Source organism: Symphalangus syndactylus, chromosome 1, assembly GCF_028878055.3.
Source record: "Symphalangus syndactylus isolate Jambi chromosome 1, NHGRI_mSymSyn1-v2.1_pri, whole genome shotgun sequence".
Lineage (NCBI taxonomy): Eukaryota > Metazoa > Chordata > Mammalia > Primates > Hylobatidae > Symphalangus > Symphalangus syndactylus.
The window spans coordinates 143473251-143489763 of record NC_072423.2 but is presented as its reverse complement, the minus strand read 5'-3'; the positions used below and the strand labels follow the sequence as shown (position 1 = coordinate 143489763).

At 36.7% G+C, this 16513-nt stretch overlaps 1 protein-coding gene across 4 annotated transcripts in view; it reads right to left on the bottom strand.

The window, feature by feature from the left end:
* Nucleotides 1-16513, bottom strand: part of FGL1 (fibrinogen like 1) — a 59584-nt gene that overhangs the window by 20317 nt on the left and 22754 nt on the right. For all 4 annotated transcript variants that reach the window (XM_055286959.2, XM_055286973.2, XM_055286962.2 and 1 more), the window contains one exon: nucleotides 2312-2391. In XM_055286959.2, the coding sequence (XP_055142934.1) occupies nucleotides 2312-2374 (63 nt within the window). In that variant the 5' untranslated portion in view covers nucleotides 2375-2391. The remainder of the gene's footprint in view (nucleotides 1-2311; nucleotides 2392-16513) is intronic.

Here is a 16513-nt window from a genome sequence, read left to right as displayed (position 1 = left end):
ATATTTAATATTTATTTATAAACATATTGATATATATTAAATATATATCTATATATTTGTATGTTATATATTAAATATATATCAATATATATTTATATATTATATATTAAATATATATCAATATATATTTATATATTATATATTAAATATATATCAATATATATTTATATATTATATATTAAATAATATATTATATATTATATATTAAATAATATATAATATATATTATATATTATATATTAAATAATATATAATATATATTATATATTATATATTAAATAATATATAATATATATTATATATTATATATTAAATAATATATAATATATATTATATATTATATATTATATATTAAATAATATATAATATATATTATATATTATATATTAAATAATATATAATATATATTTAATATATTATATATTAAATATATTTATATATAATATAATATAATTCTATTATATCCATTATATTATAGTCTATATTATATAATGTTATATTTATATAAACATTTTTACAAAATTACATAATATATTTATATTATATTATATATTATATCAAATACATATGTATATATAATATATTTATATTTATATATAGTCTATCTATAATATATATATATTTTATATATATGTAGTATATCTCCCCTCCCTGCCATCTCTAGGTCCAAGTCATGGAACCTCTCCCAGCCATTTTTCTAGGATGATTTCTCCCTTTTCCTTCCCCTTCCCCTTCCTCTTCCCTTTCCTTTCCTTTCTCAGAACCTCTCCCAGACATCTTTTCTAGGATGAATTCTTTCTCCTCTTTTCTTTTTCCTTTCTTTCGTTCTCTTCCTTTCTTCCTCCTTCCCTCCCTCCTTTCCTTTCGTTTCCCTTCCTTCCTTCCTTCCTTCCTTCCTTCCTTCCTTCCTTCCTTCCTTGCTTCCTTCCTTTCTTTTCTTTCTTTCCGTTCTTCCCATCCCTAGGTCCAAGTCACAGAACCTGTCCCAGCCATTTTTCTAGGATGATTCTTTCCCTCTCTCTCTCTCTCTTTCTTTCGACAGAGTCTCGCTCTGTTACCCAGACTGGAGTGCAGTGGTGCAATCTCGGCTCACTGCAACCTCTGCCTCTGTGGTTGAAGCGATTCTTGTGCTTCAGCCTCGCAAGTAGCTGGGACTATACAGGTTGTGTGCCATAACACCCGGCTAATTTTTGTATTTTTAGTAGAGGTGGGGATTCGCTATGTTGCCCAGGCTGGTCTCAAACTCCTGGCCTCAAGCGATCCACCCACCTCGGCCCCTCAAAATGCTGGGATTACAGTCGTGAGCCAATGCGCCAGGCCTCTCTAGGATTATTTCTTATTTGCTCTTGTTACTCTCTCCCTATCACTCAGATTTATCCCTTCTGAGAGAGTTATTTACTTAGCACCTTGAGTCACATAGGCTAAAAAATGAACAGCAAGAACATTTTATGGTGTCTGGGTCCTGTGTTGTTTTACAATAGTGGGGGATCGGTTGTGATATTGTTAAACATAGTGCGCTATGCAATTTTAAAATAACTGAAGAGATCACAGGTGAAGTGCGCCCAATCTTTATGAGACTGCAAATGCCTATTTAGTAAGCTTATTTAAAACCTAGGAGTTTTCTTTCTCTAAGAACTTTGAATGAATGTTTTGTCTTTTTTATTCACAAAGGACGACACAAGTTTGATGTAATTACTTTCAAATAATCTGGTTAGTTTTACACTTTTCAATATTGAAAAGCTCAAGGTTAATTTTAATTACTATGGACAGTTTCAAATTTCTAATATTCCAACCAAATAACTCCAGTGAATTTTTAAAAGTTACTTATTTATTGCGAATACTTTTTATTTAAAAAAATGTAAAGCACTTTTTTTTTTTTGAGATGGAGTCTCACTCTGTCACCCAGGCTGGAGTGAAGTGGCATGATCTCAGCTCACTGCAATCTCCGCCTCCTGGTTTCAAGGGATTCTCCTGCCTCAGCCTCATGAGTAGCTAGGACTACAGATGTGAGCCATCACACTCGGCTAATTTTTTGTATTTTTTTTAGTAGAGACGGGGTTTCACCATATTGGCCAGGCTGGTTTCGAACTCCTGACCTTCTCATCCACCCACCTCAGCCTCCCCCCAAAAATGTAAAGCACTTTAAAGTACTGCTTTACTACGTGTCCAGTGTTTCCACCAGGCTCTTTGCTTTTCCCACGTAGTTAAGTTTTTTCAATGACAAGTCGCTATAGATTTAATGCAAAATGAAAGAAAATTCAGAAAAAAGCAGGCATTATAAGTATAACAATAGTTTTCACAATAAGCTTACCAAAATTTCCCTGCCCATTATCAGAGCGGTGGTAACAAGGATGAAATTGAACATCTTTGCCATGTTCCCCGTTGAAAAAACTGCAAGAACAAAAAGAATTTTATAAATGTATCAACCTTGAATTTTTCATGAGACCAGAGTTCAGACTTAAGTAGCTCCAGGAAGTCGGATGCAGCCGCAGGCCATCCCTAATCTTAGAGTCGCCGAGGAAATTCTCCCAGACTTTCCCAGCCTCTCACCACACAGAATGACACTCAGTGTTAACTAGAACTGAACCTGTTTCATCACAAAAACAGAGGAAGGACTCTGGTTGTTTTCGCAATCCTCATGTGCTGTTTGTGTTATGCTGTGGAAAAGGCACAGGAGCGTTATAATCAGTTACCTAATGTTACACAACAAGGAAGTGGCTCAGTCAAAATATGCACACAGGTCTCTCTGCTTATGGAGCTTGTGTCTTTTTCTCCCTATGTTGCAAGGCTGGTCTCAAACTTCTAGGCTTGAGTGATCCTCCCGCCTTGGCCTCCCAAAGTGCTGGGATTACAGGCATGAGCCACGGCCTAGAGTAAGATTTTTGAAAGCAAAGGTCACACCTTGCTAATTTTGGTATCCCTAGCGTTTAATTCTTGTGGTGACCCCAATAACTGTTGTCGCCTATATGGAATTATTCCTCAGGAGGCAAAATCCTTCACAGAGGGAAAAATGTAATTTCCCTGCTTTAAACTACAGCCTGTTTATACTGACGCACTTTCCTCTTTTACTGGAAAACAATGGGCTAAGAATAGTTTTGAAGGTAAGAGTTAAGAAGGAGTTGGGGACTTTTGGTTGGATTGAACACATAAATTTAATTTTTTCCTTCTCACAAAGCCCACTAGAAAAAGAATAAAAAGTGTAAAAGATGCGAATTGACAAAGTCAAAGAGAAAGGGAAAGAACAGCTAGTGTGCAATGTCAGCAAGTTGGTAGGTGATAAAAAGCATGTTGAGGGCCTGGTGTGGTGGCTTATGCCTGTAATCCCAGCAGTTTGGGAGGTCGAGATGGGCAGATCACTCGAGGTCAGGAGCTGGAGACCAGCCTGGTCGACATGGCGAAACCCTGTCTCTACTAAAAATACACAAATTAGCCGGGCGTGGTGGTGGGCGCCTATACTCCCAGCTACTCGGGAGGCTGAGGCAGGAAAATTGCTTGAACCCAGGAGAGAGAGGTTGCAGTGAGCCGAGATCGTGCCAATGCACTCCAGCCTGGGTGACAGCGTGAGTCCCTGTCTAGAAAGAAAAGAAATGAGAGGAGAGTGGAGGAGAGGGGAGGGAAGGGGAGGGGAGGGGAGGGGAGGGGAGGGGAGGGGAGAGGAGAGGAGAGGAGAGGAGAGGAGAGGAGAGGAGAGGAGAGGAGAGGAGAGGAGAGGAGAGGAGAGGAGAGGAGAGGAGAAGGGGAATTGGCAAAGCAGCAGTAGAGAGGAGCACCATGAGAAGCGAGAGAAGTCACACTGTAGCACCCTAGGGGATTCTGGATTGGAGGCACTGCTAGCTTGGAAGTGAAAGTAGATGCAAATGGGCTGACAGTCAGATCCTCATCTAAACCCTGTGCAGCCAGGTGAATGCTGCTTCTCGTACCCTTTCAGAATATGGAAGATTTACTTTGTGTTAAGATTGCCCAGAGATGTTCCAGGTGGCATGACAGCAGAAGCGATGGAGGGGAGGGGAGAGACACTGTTCAAAAAGGGTGAAGCTTTCCCAGGCTACTTCTCTTGCTGCCAGGCAACCAGCTCTACACTCTTCCTACCACTTTGCAGGCCGGAGAACATGGGATTCCTCACTGGAGGAACTGCAGAGATTCACAGAAAAGATCTTCAGAGACTGATATTGGGGGATTCTCCATCAAAGGAGCCTTTTGATCACTCTCCAAAGAAGCCCACCAGATGGGAAGCCTCCTTCATGCACCTGGAAGAGGTATAAAAGGTATAGGCACACTATTCTGCTTATTTCTTTCAATCTAAGTCTTCTTTCTGAAGAGAGGCATATTTTACATTTCATTCTCTGTCCACATCAAATGGTCTAAAGAGAAACACCAAATTTCTGTATTACAACACTGGGCAGAAATTCATATTATAGCAATTAGTCATGACTTAACCCTTTCACCCAACATTGTGAACAAAATAACCAAGATGGGCCGGGTGTGGTGGTTGACGCCTGTAATCCCAGCACTTCGAGAGGCCGAGGTGGGCGGATCACGAGGTCAGGAGTTTGAGACCAGCCTGGCCAACATAGTGAAACCCTGTCTCTACTAAAAATAAAAAAAAAAAAAATAGCTAGGTGTGGTGGCGGGTGACTGTTATCCCAGCAAACTGGGAGGCTGAGGCAGGAGAATTGTTTGAACCCAGGAGGTGGATGTTACAGTGAGCCGAGATCACGCCACTGCACTCCAGCCCAGGTGACAGTGCGAGACTCCGTCTCAAAAAAAAAAAAAAAGTATCTCTAGACCCATTTTTCCATTAAAGTTATCCTTTTAAACATATGATATAATTTGTAGCAACAATTTATAAGAACTCTGGCATTTCACTCTTTATCTTAGTAAATATTTTTCTTTAAAATTCAATCGTATATTGAGTATGTACCTACCTTAGGCCCAGTGATAGAAATAGTAGATATTTTTATATGTAACTTATTAAATATAATTGATTTTATTAAAATACTTGCTGATATTAAAAATAGAGAAAATTAACTTTCTGATATTTAAAATCCTTACCAATGTGAAAAAGGGACACCTTCTGTGTATTTTTATAAAAGATAAAATGGGGTGAGAATAGGATTGTAAAGGAATAGAAGTAGTGAGCAAATTAGAAAAAAAGATGATTAGGTTTGCTATCAATTAATATTTGCTAATTAATATAATAAGCTGGGACTTATTTAAGGAACACTTTTCTAGGTCACCTTTATTATTGTCATGAAAGATAAAATCACTTTCTTTAAGATAAAAATATTGACTGCACTGAAGATTCATCATTTGCAATGCAATAGCGTCCTAAATCTCATATTCCCAGATGTCAAGATTAAGTCTACAAATTAAGAAAATTTCAAGTTGAAATAACTATTCTAAACCAAAGACATCTGATGTTAGGAGCAAACACACTTTCATTCTGATCCTGGGGGTAGTTTCACGTTTTCTTTTGTTTTTCTTTTTTTGTCTGAGGGTTCTTGGGAACACTCCTTATTCATTGTGGCTGAATTTTTTCCACATCAGCATTGAATACTGATACAAAGAACTTTATCAGTTATAAATCAATAGTCAATAATTTTGTTAAGAAGCAAAAGCCATCCATTTAAACTGAATTACAGGAGGAAAATATATTTGTAAAGAAGGCTTAGAAAAAAAAACAATAACAACAAACTAGAATGAAATTATTTCAAGCATATATTTTCTAACTATTTGTAGGTAAAGTTTTAAAAATTGAATGGGTTCTAGTCCTCTAATCCCTGTCACTAGAAAATGACTGACCTACAGCATGCTTTAGTATCTTTTCTTAACAATAACAGAATAATATTTTAATAATGACAGAATAATTACTAAATAGGCTTGTTGGGACAATTCGCGTAGTTCCACAAAGATGCCAAGCAGCCTGCATGGCCTGGGGCATTATATAAAAATGAGCTAGCCATTCAAGTAGAATGTACCTCTGCAAGGCTGCAATATTACTTACATTAAAGGGCCTATCAAGGGGACAAGGGCTATTTCCCCAAGTCTAACGTGTGGATTGGAAAAATAAGGAATACTCATCTAAAACCATATTGTGTTTGTGTTTGGGCATCACTAAACACTGCCAAACTTTGGCTGGGCATGGTGGCTTACGCCTGTAATCTTAGCACTTTGGGAGGACGAAGTGGGAGGATCACCAGAGGTCAGGAGATCAAGACCAGCCTGGCCAACATGATAAAACTCCATCGCTACTAAAAACACAAAAATTAGCCAGGTGTGGTGGTGCATGCCTGTAATCCCAGCTACTCGGGAGGCTGAAGCATGAGAATCACTTGAACCTGGGAGGCAGAGGTTGCAGTGAACTGAGATTGTGTCACTGCAGTCCAGCCTGGGTGACACAGTGACATTCCACCTCAAACAACAACAACAACAACACCCCAAAACACTATCAAATTTTAATTGGCCATTTTATTTTATTTCATTAGCCTCACAGTGAAAATAAGAAAATAAGCACAAGGAAGCTTATGATTTCTCCAGGACCATTCAACCTCTGGAGATATCCTCTGGGAATATCTCCCAAATTTCCTGAAACTCTTTCCTTATTGCCTGGTTCATCCTTTCTTACTGTGTTAGGTTGAACTATAAGAAATTGCAGATGTTTGAGCATTTCTGACCTAGAAAAATGGCAATTTCGTTGTTTCAAATTAATGCATATTGGTTAGATAGGAAGAACACATTTGAAATTATTATAATCATTTATACTACAATGAATACCAAAAAAAAAAATTGGTTCAAAATATACTATTTGCAGCTTACTTGATAAGAGAGAGAACAAATTGGCAAGAACCTGTGTTTATATGAATGCTGCCTCCCATGTTACTACATTAATGTGTGCCATTTAAAATATGTTTACAAAATTGCTAATACATCATCAACACATGGAATCTCATGGTTTTGCCATCAGCTAATCTTCACGGTGCCTTTAGAAGAGAAATTATGTTTACTTTTTACCAAAGGAAGCTAAAATAGTGAAGCAAAGTATCTTTCCTAAGGAAAGACTCTACGTTCAAAATTTATACAACATCCAATCATTTCTCAGCACCTCTACTGCTACTGTCTGGCCCAAGCTACCATTAGAAGATTCCAAACATTTTTTTAGAATTACAATGAGACGACATTCTATACTGAGCCTTTCCTGGGCAAACTAGGATATTTGGTCGTCCACCAACAAAGCTTTACGTCATCTGTGAGCATCCACCTCCCCAACACACATCCTTTCCCATCATTTTTGCCTGTTCTGGCCACATAGGCCTCTTCGGCATTTTTGGAACACTCTGAAATACATAGACTTCTCAGGGCGATTGCACTTGCTGTTTTCTCTACCTGGAATGCACTCCTGAAAATCTCTATGGTTTGCTCCATAACATCCTTCAGGTCTTTGCTCAGGTATTCCCTTCCCAGAGATACCTTCCCTGACTACCACATATAAAATAACAACTGCCCCCATTGTCTTAGTCCATTCTCATTTTATAAATTTACCCAGTAAAGAACTGCCTGAGACTGGGTAATTTATAAAGGAAAGCGGTTTAATTGACTCACAGTTTGCCATGACTGGGGAGGCCCCAGGAAACTTACAATCATGGTGGAAGGCGAAGCAAACATGTCCTTCTTCACATGACGGCAGGAAGGGGAAGAGCCGAGCAAAAGCCCCTTATAAAACCGTCAGATCTCAGGAGAACTCACTATCACAAAAACAGCAGCATAGGGGTAGCTGCCCCCATGATTCAATTACCTTCCACTGGGTCCATCCCACAACATGTGGGATTACGAGAACTACAATTCAAGATGAGGTTTGGGTGGAGACACAGGCAAACAACATCACCCATACACTTCATATCTCTATTACAATGGATTAAGTTTCTCCTTAGCACTTACCAGCAAATACAATGAAATATTATAATATATGTGTTTATTGTCTACCCACTCCAACCACCATCTACAATGTAAGCACCAAGACGTGAGTGGCTACATCTATTATATATACTGCCCTAATGGTGGGTGGATAGTTAGGTACTGTACTAGTTTCTTAAGGCTACCATAACAAATTACCATAAACTGAGTGGCCTAAAACAACAGGAGTTTATTATCTCACAGTTCTGGAGGATACAAGTCCAAAATCAAGAAGAACAGGGCATACATCCTTCAAAGGCTCTAGGAGAAAATCCTTTCTGGTCTTTTCTAGCATTTGGTGGTTGCCAGCAATTCTTGACATCCTTTGACTTGTGGCAGTATCACTCCATTCTCTGAAACCATCTTCACATGGCTGTCTTTCCTCTGTGTGTGTCTGTGTCTAAATTTCCCTCTTCATATAAGGACATCAGTCATTAGATTAGGGTCTGCCCTAATCCACCATGACCTCATCTTAACTCAGTTACATGTACAAAGACCCTATTTGCAAATGAGATCACATTCACAGGTAATAAAAGTTAGGAATGAACATATTTTGGGAGTGACAATTGAATCTAGCACAGGTCCTCAACAAAATATCTATTGAATAGATGAGAAGAAAACTTGTAAACCTAAATTAGAACTGTAGAACTTCCCAGGATCTGTTATTGTAATTTCACAGTTGCTTATGGGAGATAATATTCTTTTGTATCTGTTGAATTTATAAGATGTCTTTATCAGATTCCCTCCATCTTCACCCTTCCAGCAATAACAAAAATAACCACTCTTAATGAATTACGCTTTTCATAAACTTTTTTGTGATTTGAAAATATGTCATGTCAATATGTAATAGCTTATTTTGGTTTTCAAAGAGATATATGGATTTATAAAATCCCAAAAGAAAATATATAACTGAAAACTTAATAGCTAAGATATTTAAAAGTTGGCTCTCTCACTAGGCCAAGGTCATTACCATAGCTATCTCATAATAAGTTTTTGGTTTGACTCATGTTTTCAGTTGGCAATAAATATGTTTTTTGAGCAAAATTGTAATAGCTATGTTGCTTTTTAAATTTGTACCCTTGTGTCTTTAACTATCTAATTTTAAAATTTATCACAAAACTCAAGTAGCAAAAAGGAAAAGGACAAATGCCCTTACGCAAATGGTGATTTCTTAAACATAATCAATTGCCTAGTCACAGACATACAACCATAAAGTATTTTTCATGTTACGGAAAATAAGAAACAAAAACATTTTATTATAAGGAAGCAAAAGAAAGATGGATAACAAAATATTTTAAAAAAACATATAAAGAGATTTTAGAAATAGCCTTGTTCCCCGAGACTAGAACATGCAGACAAAACATAATTAAAGGAAGTGACATCATTCAGTCAAATATCATCAATACTAGAGGAAACGAGGCTCAGAGAGGGAAAATTGTTTGCCTAAAGAAATAAAAGAGACTTTCACTAAGTATATTCACACTAGTCCGGGAAATCAGCATAACGATATGATATAAATACCATTTATTTGTGATTCCAACTCAAATTGTTCTTCTGACTGAAAATAACCAATGTGTTTAATGGATTACTGATTAGGATTTTTCCTTGATAAATGAAACTGCTAAGGATCAGTAGTAAAAATAATGTCCTCTTTTTTTATGTGATAGGAAACAAATCTTCATTATTTTAATCCACTCCCAGATAACATTCAGGAGTCAAAAATTAAAAGTCATGAAATGTCTGTGTCTTCCAGACTTTGCTTTAATGCTATTTGTTGAAATTTTTGTTTATTTGGTTCAAGTCTTCTTATACATTTGTGGGATCAAGTACTTTATTTCAGAAGTGAATAAATTAGCTTAAAAAGTTAGAGCTTAGCCAGACTCGGTGGCTCATGCCTGTAATCCCAGCACTTTGAGAGTCTGAGGCAGGCAGATCACTTGGGTCAGGAGTTTGAGATCAGCATTGCCAACAGGGCAAAACCCTGTCTCTACTAAAAATACAAAGAAATTAGCCGGGCATGGTGGCACACACCTTTAATCCCAGCTACTGTGTTGGCTGAGGCATGAGAATTGCTTGAACCTGGGAGGCAGAGGTTGCAGTGAGCCAAGATCACACCACTGCACACCAGCCTGGGTGACAGAGTGAGATTCCGTCTCAAAAAACAAACAAACAGACAACAACAAAAAACACTTAGAGCTTAAAAAAAAAATTTCTTATTCCGGTGTTTGATTCTGGCTCTTACATAAATGAAAGTATGTTTTGAAAATGCTCTGGGTGATGCACCTATATATCATATAATTTTACCTATGCACACTGTATATATATGTGTATGTGTGTACACAACATTACTCTACATAATTATGTATATGTTATAGATTATATTGTATATACATTATATAAGTTATATAAATATTGCTTAGCATTAGATTTAGTAAAAAATAAAGGGCTAATGAAATTTTTTTGACAGGCCTCTGTCTCTTGATGTCCTGAAATGTTCATCTCATTGCCATTAAGATAATCCAATAATCAAAAAGGCACCCCCTCATCTGGTAGCATATAAACAATAAAGCATTTCAAAATGTCATTATATATATTTAGAAAGTCATTATATTACTTTGATTAGCTTTAGAATACTTCCTGAGAATATCTTAAGTTCTCTAAAATTTTCCGTTTTCCTCATTTGTAATTCTAACCAACATTCTCTGTAATATTGAAGAAATGCTAGGTATTAAGAAACTTGCTTTGAAACTCTGGTCTCCATCATTCATTATAGTAAACCATTATTTATTCTGCACATGTGGCTTACAGTAAAGTTGTATCAAATTATTCTGTTCATTTACTGCACATTTAGTTGTATTTCTTTTATAATATTTTTGCTGTAGACAGTTTCAAAACTTTTAATTATTACAAAATTAAAATTGTTCTCAAATGACTGTTCTTTGGTGGACTATATTATTTTACATAAATTATTTTAATGCTATGAAGTCTAATTCCTTCCCCACTGCATTTAAAGAAATATTTAATTAATTACACTGCATTAAATTTAAAGATGAAGACATTAAATTTGTAAGTGAAAAGTTCTACAGATAATATATAATTTTTAAAAACAATTACAAAACAAGTATATTAGTAGCATGTAAACATTTCAAAATTGGTAGGTTTTAAGCGAGCCATTATAAAAGGATATATAGAAGAAATAAAACGGGAGGAAAAAGTTATTGAACGAAGTATATTTAATAAGTTAGCATTCACAAATGGACTATAACCTAAGCCAGTGAGTTAAAAATTTACCCATAAACACAAGCTTGGAGACTCCTTTTAAGCTATTTCCTTCCAAATTTTTTCCAAATTCTTTCTGTTCTTTTCTGAAAATGGAATATAACTGTACTTTTGTATTTTTCTTAAGAATCCGTACTCACTGAAAGCCTTACAAAGCTAAATATATTGGACCTCCCAAGAAATGCAATAAAGAAAAATGTTTCTGAAGTTTTTACTTCTGAAGTGAAATTTGTCATATAGTCCATTTTATTTTTAATTTTTTATACTGAAACTGCAAACCTATCATTTACATCAAACTCCCATGCAATTCATTCAAAATGTAAAGGAAAAATAAAAGATACATAATTCTAAATCTCTTCTCCAAGTTGCAGAAGCAGACTTCTTGCTAGTCGACCTGACTTCTTGCAAAAGCTGATGGTTTTTACCTGAGTTTTGGTTACTATCATACCTGTGAAATAAATTAGCATTATTACAAGCATATCAAAAATGCAGAGACATTAAATAACTTGCCTAAAGTCAGAAATGAGTCAGAGACCGAGCTCAGGCTCCATCCAGACACTCTGCTTCCCAGGAACCTCTAACTGCATTCAGAATTTGTAATTATTTCTCCATTATTTGATTAGAAATAGGGACAGTGTTGATTCTGGCTTCAATCCAGAAAAAAACATGTGGACACTGGTTTAACTGAAAGAAAACTAAAAGTGGAGATTCAAGGACAAATCCCAATACTCTGATATTTTTCTTTTTTCCCCATTTGTTTGACTTTTTGTGAAAGATCCAATAATATATCTTTTTAAAGATATATATATTTTACGACTTATTATTATGTTCATTCAGAGAATTTTTGTACTTTAACTTCAATAATGTTCCACTGAAGATTAAGTGAAACGAAGTCCAGCTGAAACTTTGCTTTGTATTAAGGGTAATAACATTTTACCCATAAAGATATGATTTAATATGTCATCTCAACTAAAATATGGAGATAAGCCAAATTTTTCCTAGTTGTAAAGAACGAGGCAGGTTAATAATTGCCAAGGAGAAATGGTCAGTTTATTTGCTCTCTAAAAAAACCAGAAGTATTCCCTGAGGTGCAAAATTGTGAAATTTAACTGGAAGTGTCAATTATACTCTGGACAAGTTGTTCCTTTTGTTTTAAAATCCTGTAGAAGATTTTCTAATGTGTAATAGGCACTTGTTAGCTCCATTAATCATATTGTGTAACAGTTTCATATTGGAAATCCGGGTTCATCATTTCTTCTTTCCTTCTGTTGTAACTGAAGCAGTTGTTTGCCATTTGTCCTGTGGTCCCTATTTATTCACTCAGATTCCAGTAAAATACCAAAGTTTTGTTTTCTTTCTGTTCTTTGTTATCTACTGGACTTGAGCACTGACGATGTTTGGTCTTCCCGTTAAACATCTTCCTGTCCTTCACGTGGACATTTTGAAGATTATCAAGGGAAAGGTAATCCTGTTGATTTACTGGAAATAAGAAGAAAAAAAAAAAGCCAGTTGGGCTGAAGTGATTTGCACACATACAGAAGAAGTGGAAATTATACATTCATAATTGTAGGTAATTCAAGCTTCTAATGTTAAATTTCAAAACAAAAATATGGGATTATTTGGCTAATTTGATAATTACCTCTGTGGAAAAATGACATATTTTGAAATACAAACTTATCTTTCCTTCTTGTATGCCTTTAGCTTTCTCCCCATTCAAGCAATAATTTAGCCTTGTGTCCATTTCCTCACTGGAGGGACACAATACTAACAGCAGCTAACATGTGGTATACTTATCATGTGCTAAACATGGTAATTATATCAACCTACTCAGCCACACAGCCCTATAAGTAGGTACTGTTAATGATCTCCATTTCACAAATGAGGAACCCGAGGCACAGAGGTTTAAGTGACTTGCACGAGGTCACACAGCTAACAAGAGGTGTAGCTAGGGCCAAAGGCAATCTTGCTCAGAATCTGTGCTTTTCTCTTCTAAAGGTAGACTATGCTGTCTTTCGGAGACTTGGCTGGCATCATTGCCTCAGGAGAAACTCGCAAAAGCTAATCAGGCAGTAAGGACTACTCTAGGGCCGATATTTTGTGGAGGAGTTCCAAAAGCCAAATTCTCTTGGAGTAACATTATTCCCTGGATGTACTGCCATAACATGGTGGAGGAACTATCAACAAGAAAGGTCAAAATTATGGCCAGGTGTGGTGGCTCATGCCCGTAATCCCAACACTTTGGAAGGCTGAGGCAGGTGGATCACCTGAGGTCAGGAGTTCGAGACTAGCCTGGCCAAGGTGGCAAAACCCCATGAATTTCTAGTTTCTACTAAAAATACAAAAATTATCCAGGTGTGGTGGCAAGCATCTGTGGTACCAGCTACATGGGAGGATGAGGCAGGGGAATTACTTGAACCCAGGAGGCGGAGATTGCAGTGAGCTGAGATCGCGCCACTGCACTCCAGCCTGGGTGACAGAGCAAGACCCTGTCTAAAAGAAAAAAAGAAAAAAAGCAAGAAAGAAAAGAAAAAGTTGTGACCTTGCACAACTGCACCAAAGCTATGAAATGAGAATGAGACCTAAGATCACTGGCTGAAAGAGGTACAAGAAAAGAATGATATAATCGGACAACAGGTACAGTTCCACCAAGATCAGGCTGATTAGGCTCCCAAAGAGATTAAACGGACACTGTCAATTTTCTTTTCCTTCTCCTTGTGGAAAACTTTTTTCAGAGAACTCTTCAATTACTACATCAGTTCCAGCACAACTTTCATCCAAACCCTCTGGACCCTGTATTGTGCCTTGTGGATTGAATACCGGTCCACTATTTCATACTTGACCGAGTACCCGTGGGAAGGTTTAATTCCAGATCTCCCCGCCTCCAGTCCACTCAAGCTTGCAGCGAGGAACATGTCTGCTTAAGGCTGCATGAGGAGCTAGACTCAGACAACGGATCTTATATCCTTGACTGTATTCTACTAGCATAAATTTCTGATGGTTATATTTTCCAAACTTGACTCCCAGTTCAGGAGGCACCCTTTTATGGGACTTATAAAAGTCCATGCTCTGATTACAATGATAACATTTTAAACTTCAAATATGCCTTTTATTAAAATATTTAGAATGGAGTGTATTGTAGGTATCAAGGAAAGGGGTAGTTAAGAACAGTATTCGTTCCACACAACTAGCAGAGCCTTCTCAGGTGGAGGTAATCAACTTCCTTCCTAAAATGCTGGTTTCAGTGTCATCTCAGGCAGAGTCCTGAAAAACTAGAAAATTTATTTGCACATGACATAGGTTTCAGAAATTTCCATGGAGAAGCATTTTAAAATTAATAAAACTAAACCAATTTTACTAGTGAGTTATCCTAAATATTCCCGTTGTTGATGTAACTAGCAGAAAGTTTAAATTAATAGATGCTCGAGAAATAGTTCCACCTTCACACACACTTTCTGGGAAAGATTCTGACAATATGAACTAGAAAAATAAGGGTAAAGGTGGATAAAATAAAGACGAAGAAAAGGAACCAAGAAAAAGTGAAGTGCTTTGTAATGTGTCAACTTGGGTAGGCCGAACTACACTTCCCAGAATTCCCTTTGCCTTATGTTTTCCATTAGGAGCAGCTGGAGGGCAGAAAGGACGTGGCAGCCATGTTTGTAGCTCCCCCATGCTGTCACGTATCTCATTTGCTTTAAGATAGTGGCTAAGCCTCCAGCTGTTTCACTTCCCTTTGGATATAATGTAGAGCCTCCTTTAGCATATAACAAATTGGTCTGGCTTCTGTAGGACACCCACATCAACCAAGGTCAGAGGCAACAAGAACTGACACAGGTTTCAGTCCGTCCTCATAGATTCCAGCTCCTGCTTCTATTACGCTCATGTACACTCTTGCTTAACTGCAGTTCCTACTTCAAGCTCCAACATCATCCGTGGAGACAGCTGCCTTTCAAAGAGTACTTAACCAGCTCCCACAGTTGTATTAATTCAAATCGCTTGTATATCCTAGAAGCCGTCTGCTTCTCTGATTGAACTCTGCCTGTAACTCAGGCTACTGGACAGGAAAGCCGAATGCCACAGAAAGAATTTTGTCACTGCACCGTTGTTTCTTCCTCCCAGAGCCCTCTGTTCTTTTGCTCATATCTGGATTGCTCTCCCTCTAGGCCTGCTACATGAGGCATGTAAAAAGTATTACTGATAGACATTTGGCAGATTCCCCCAAATGTGTAGCTTCAGGTTCCAAATAACCTGTGTCCTCCCCTGCATACTAGTTAAGATAAAAATGAAACGCTTTTTCACTACTCATCTTTTCAGAGCTTTCTCACCTATGTGTTTGGATTTTTTCCCCTCTGATTATCAAACTAATTTTAAATTGGTTCCCTAGCAGGAAGAGTGCAAAAGATGTTTTCTTATTTTTTTCTGCCACAAAAAATAAAAAGTGTTCTTGCTAAGGAATATGTTTTTCTTTCTGTGTGTATGCAAGGACTGTGGACTGGCATTTATTTTATGCTTCTGAATAATAACATCTTTCTTATTAAAGAAGAATCTCCCCAGAAGGTCACATGTCAGCAAAAAAAACAATTTCAACCAAATACACGTAAATTCTAATAGAAAACAGATTTTTTACCCATTAACACATGAAGAAGAAATTTAGCTATATTGTATAAAAATATGTGGGGAAAAAAGAAAATGAGAGCTCATGTTAAGTAAAACCACATTTTAAAACATGCCTTTAGGAACACGGAAGATGGAAGTTATCACAAGATACCTGCTTTCATTCTACTCCTTGGTGATGATGTATCTGCCTTTTTTTTTTTTTTTTTGATGAATTTGCAATGTATCTTTTCATCCTGATGCCTAAATCCAATCTGTATGTGTGCCTCTTTTCTCCAGTTTTTAGACTCTTAAAATATTATCTCTTCATGAAGTGTTCAACTAATTGGAAAATGCGTGATTCCTACCACTATGACAATATCTGAAAGTAGAATCCTCAGGGTTGCAAGCTATTCTGACAAAATTTCTGAACTCTAGCAGAAAATGTAAATATATACGTTTGACAAAACTATATTTGCCCATTTGAATTTAAATTTTGTCTTTTTTTCTCAGTTTTTATTTCTTAGAAAAAGGAAGACAATCTAAACATAATTCCCTGATATATAGTTTCCTCCTTTCACTTCAAAAGAACTGTACATTAGGTTGAGAAACAAAAAAACTTCATTGTCTACAATTACACATACTTTCTGATTAATTTGTTGGTTGGCCACATTTACTTCATCATGCACAACTT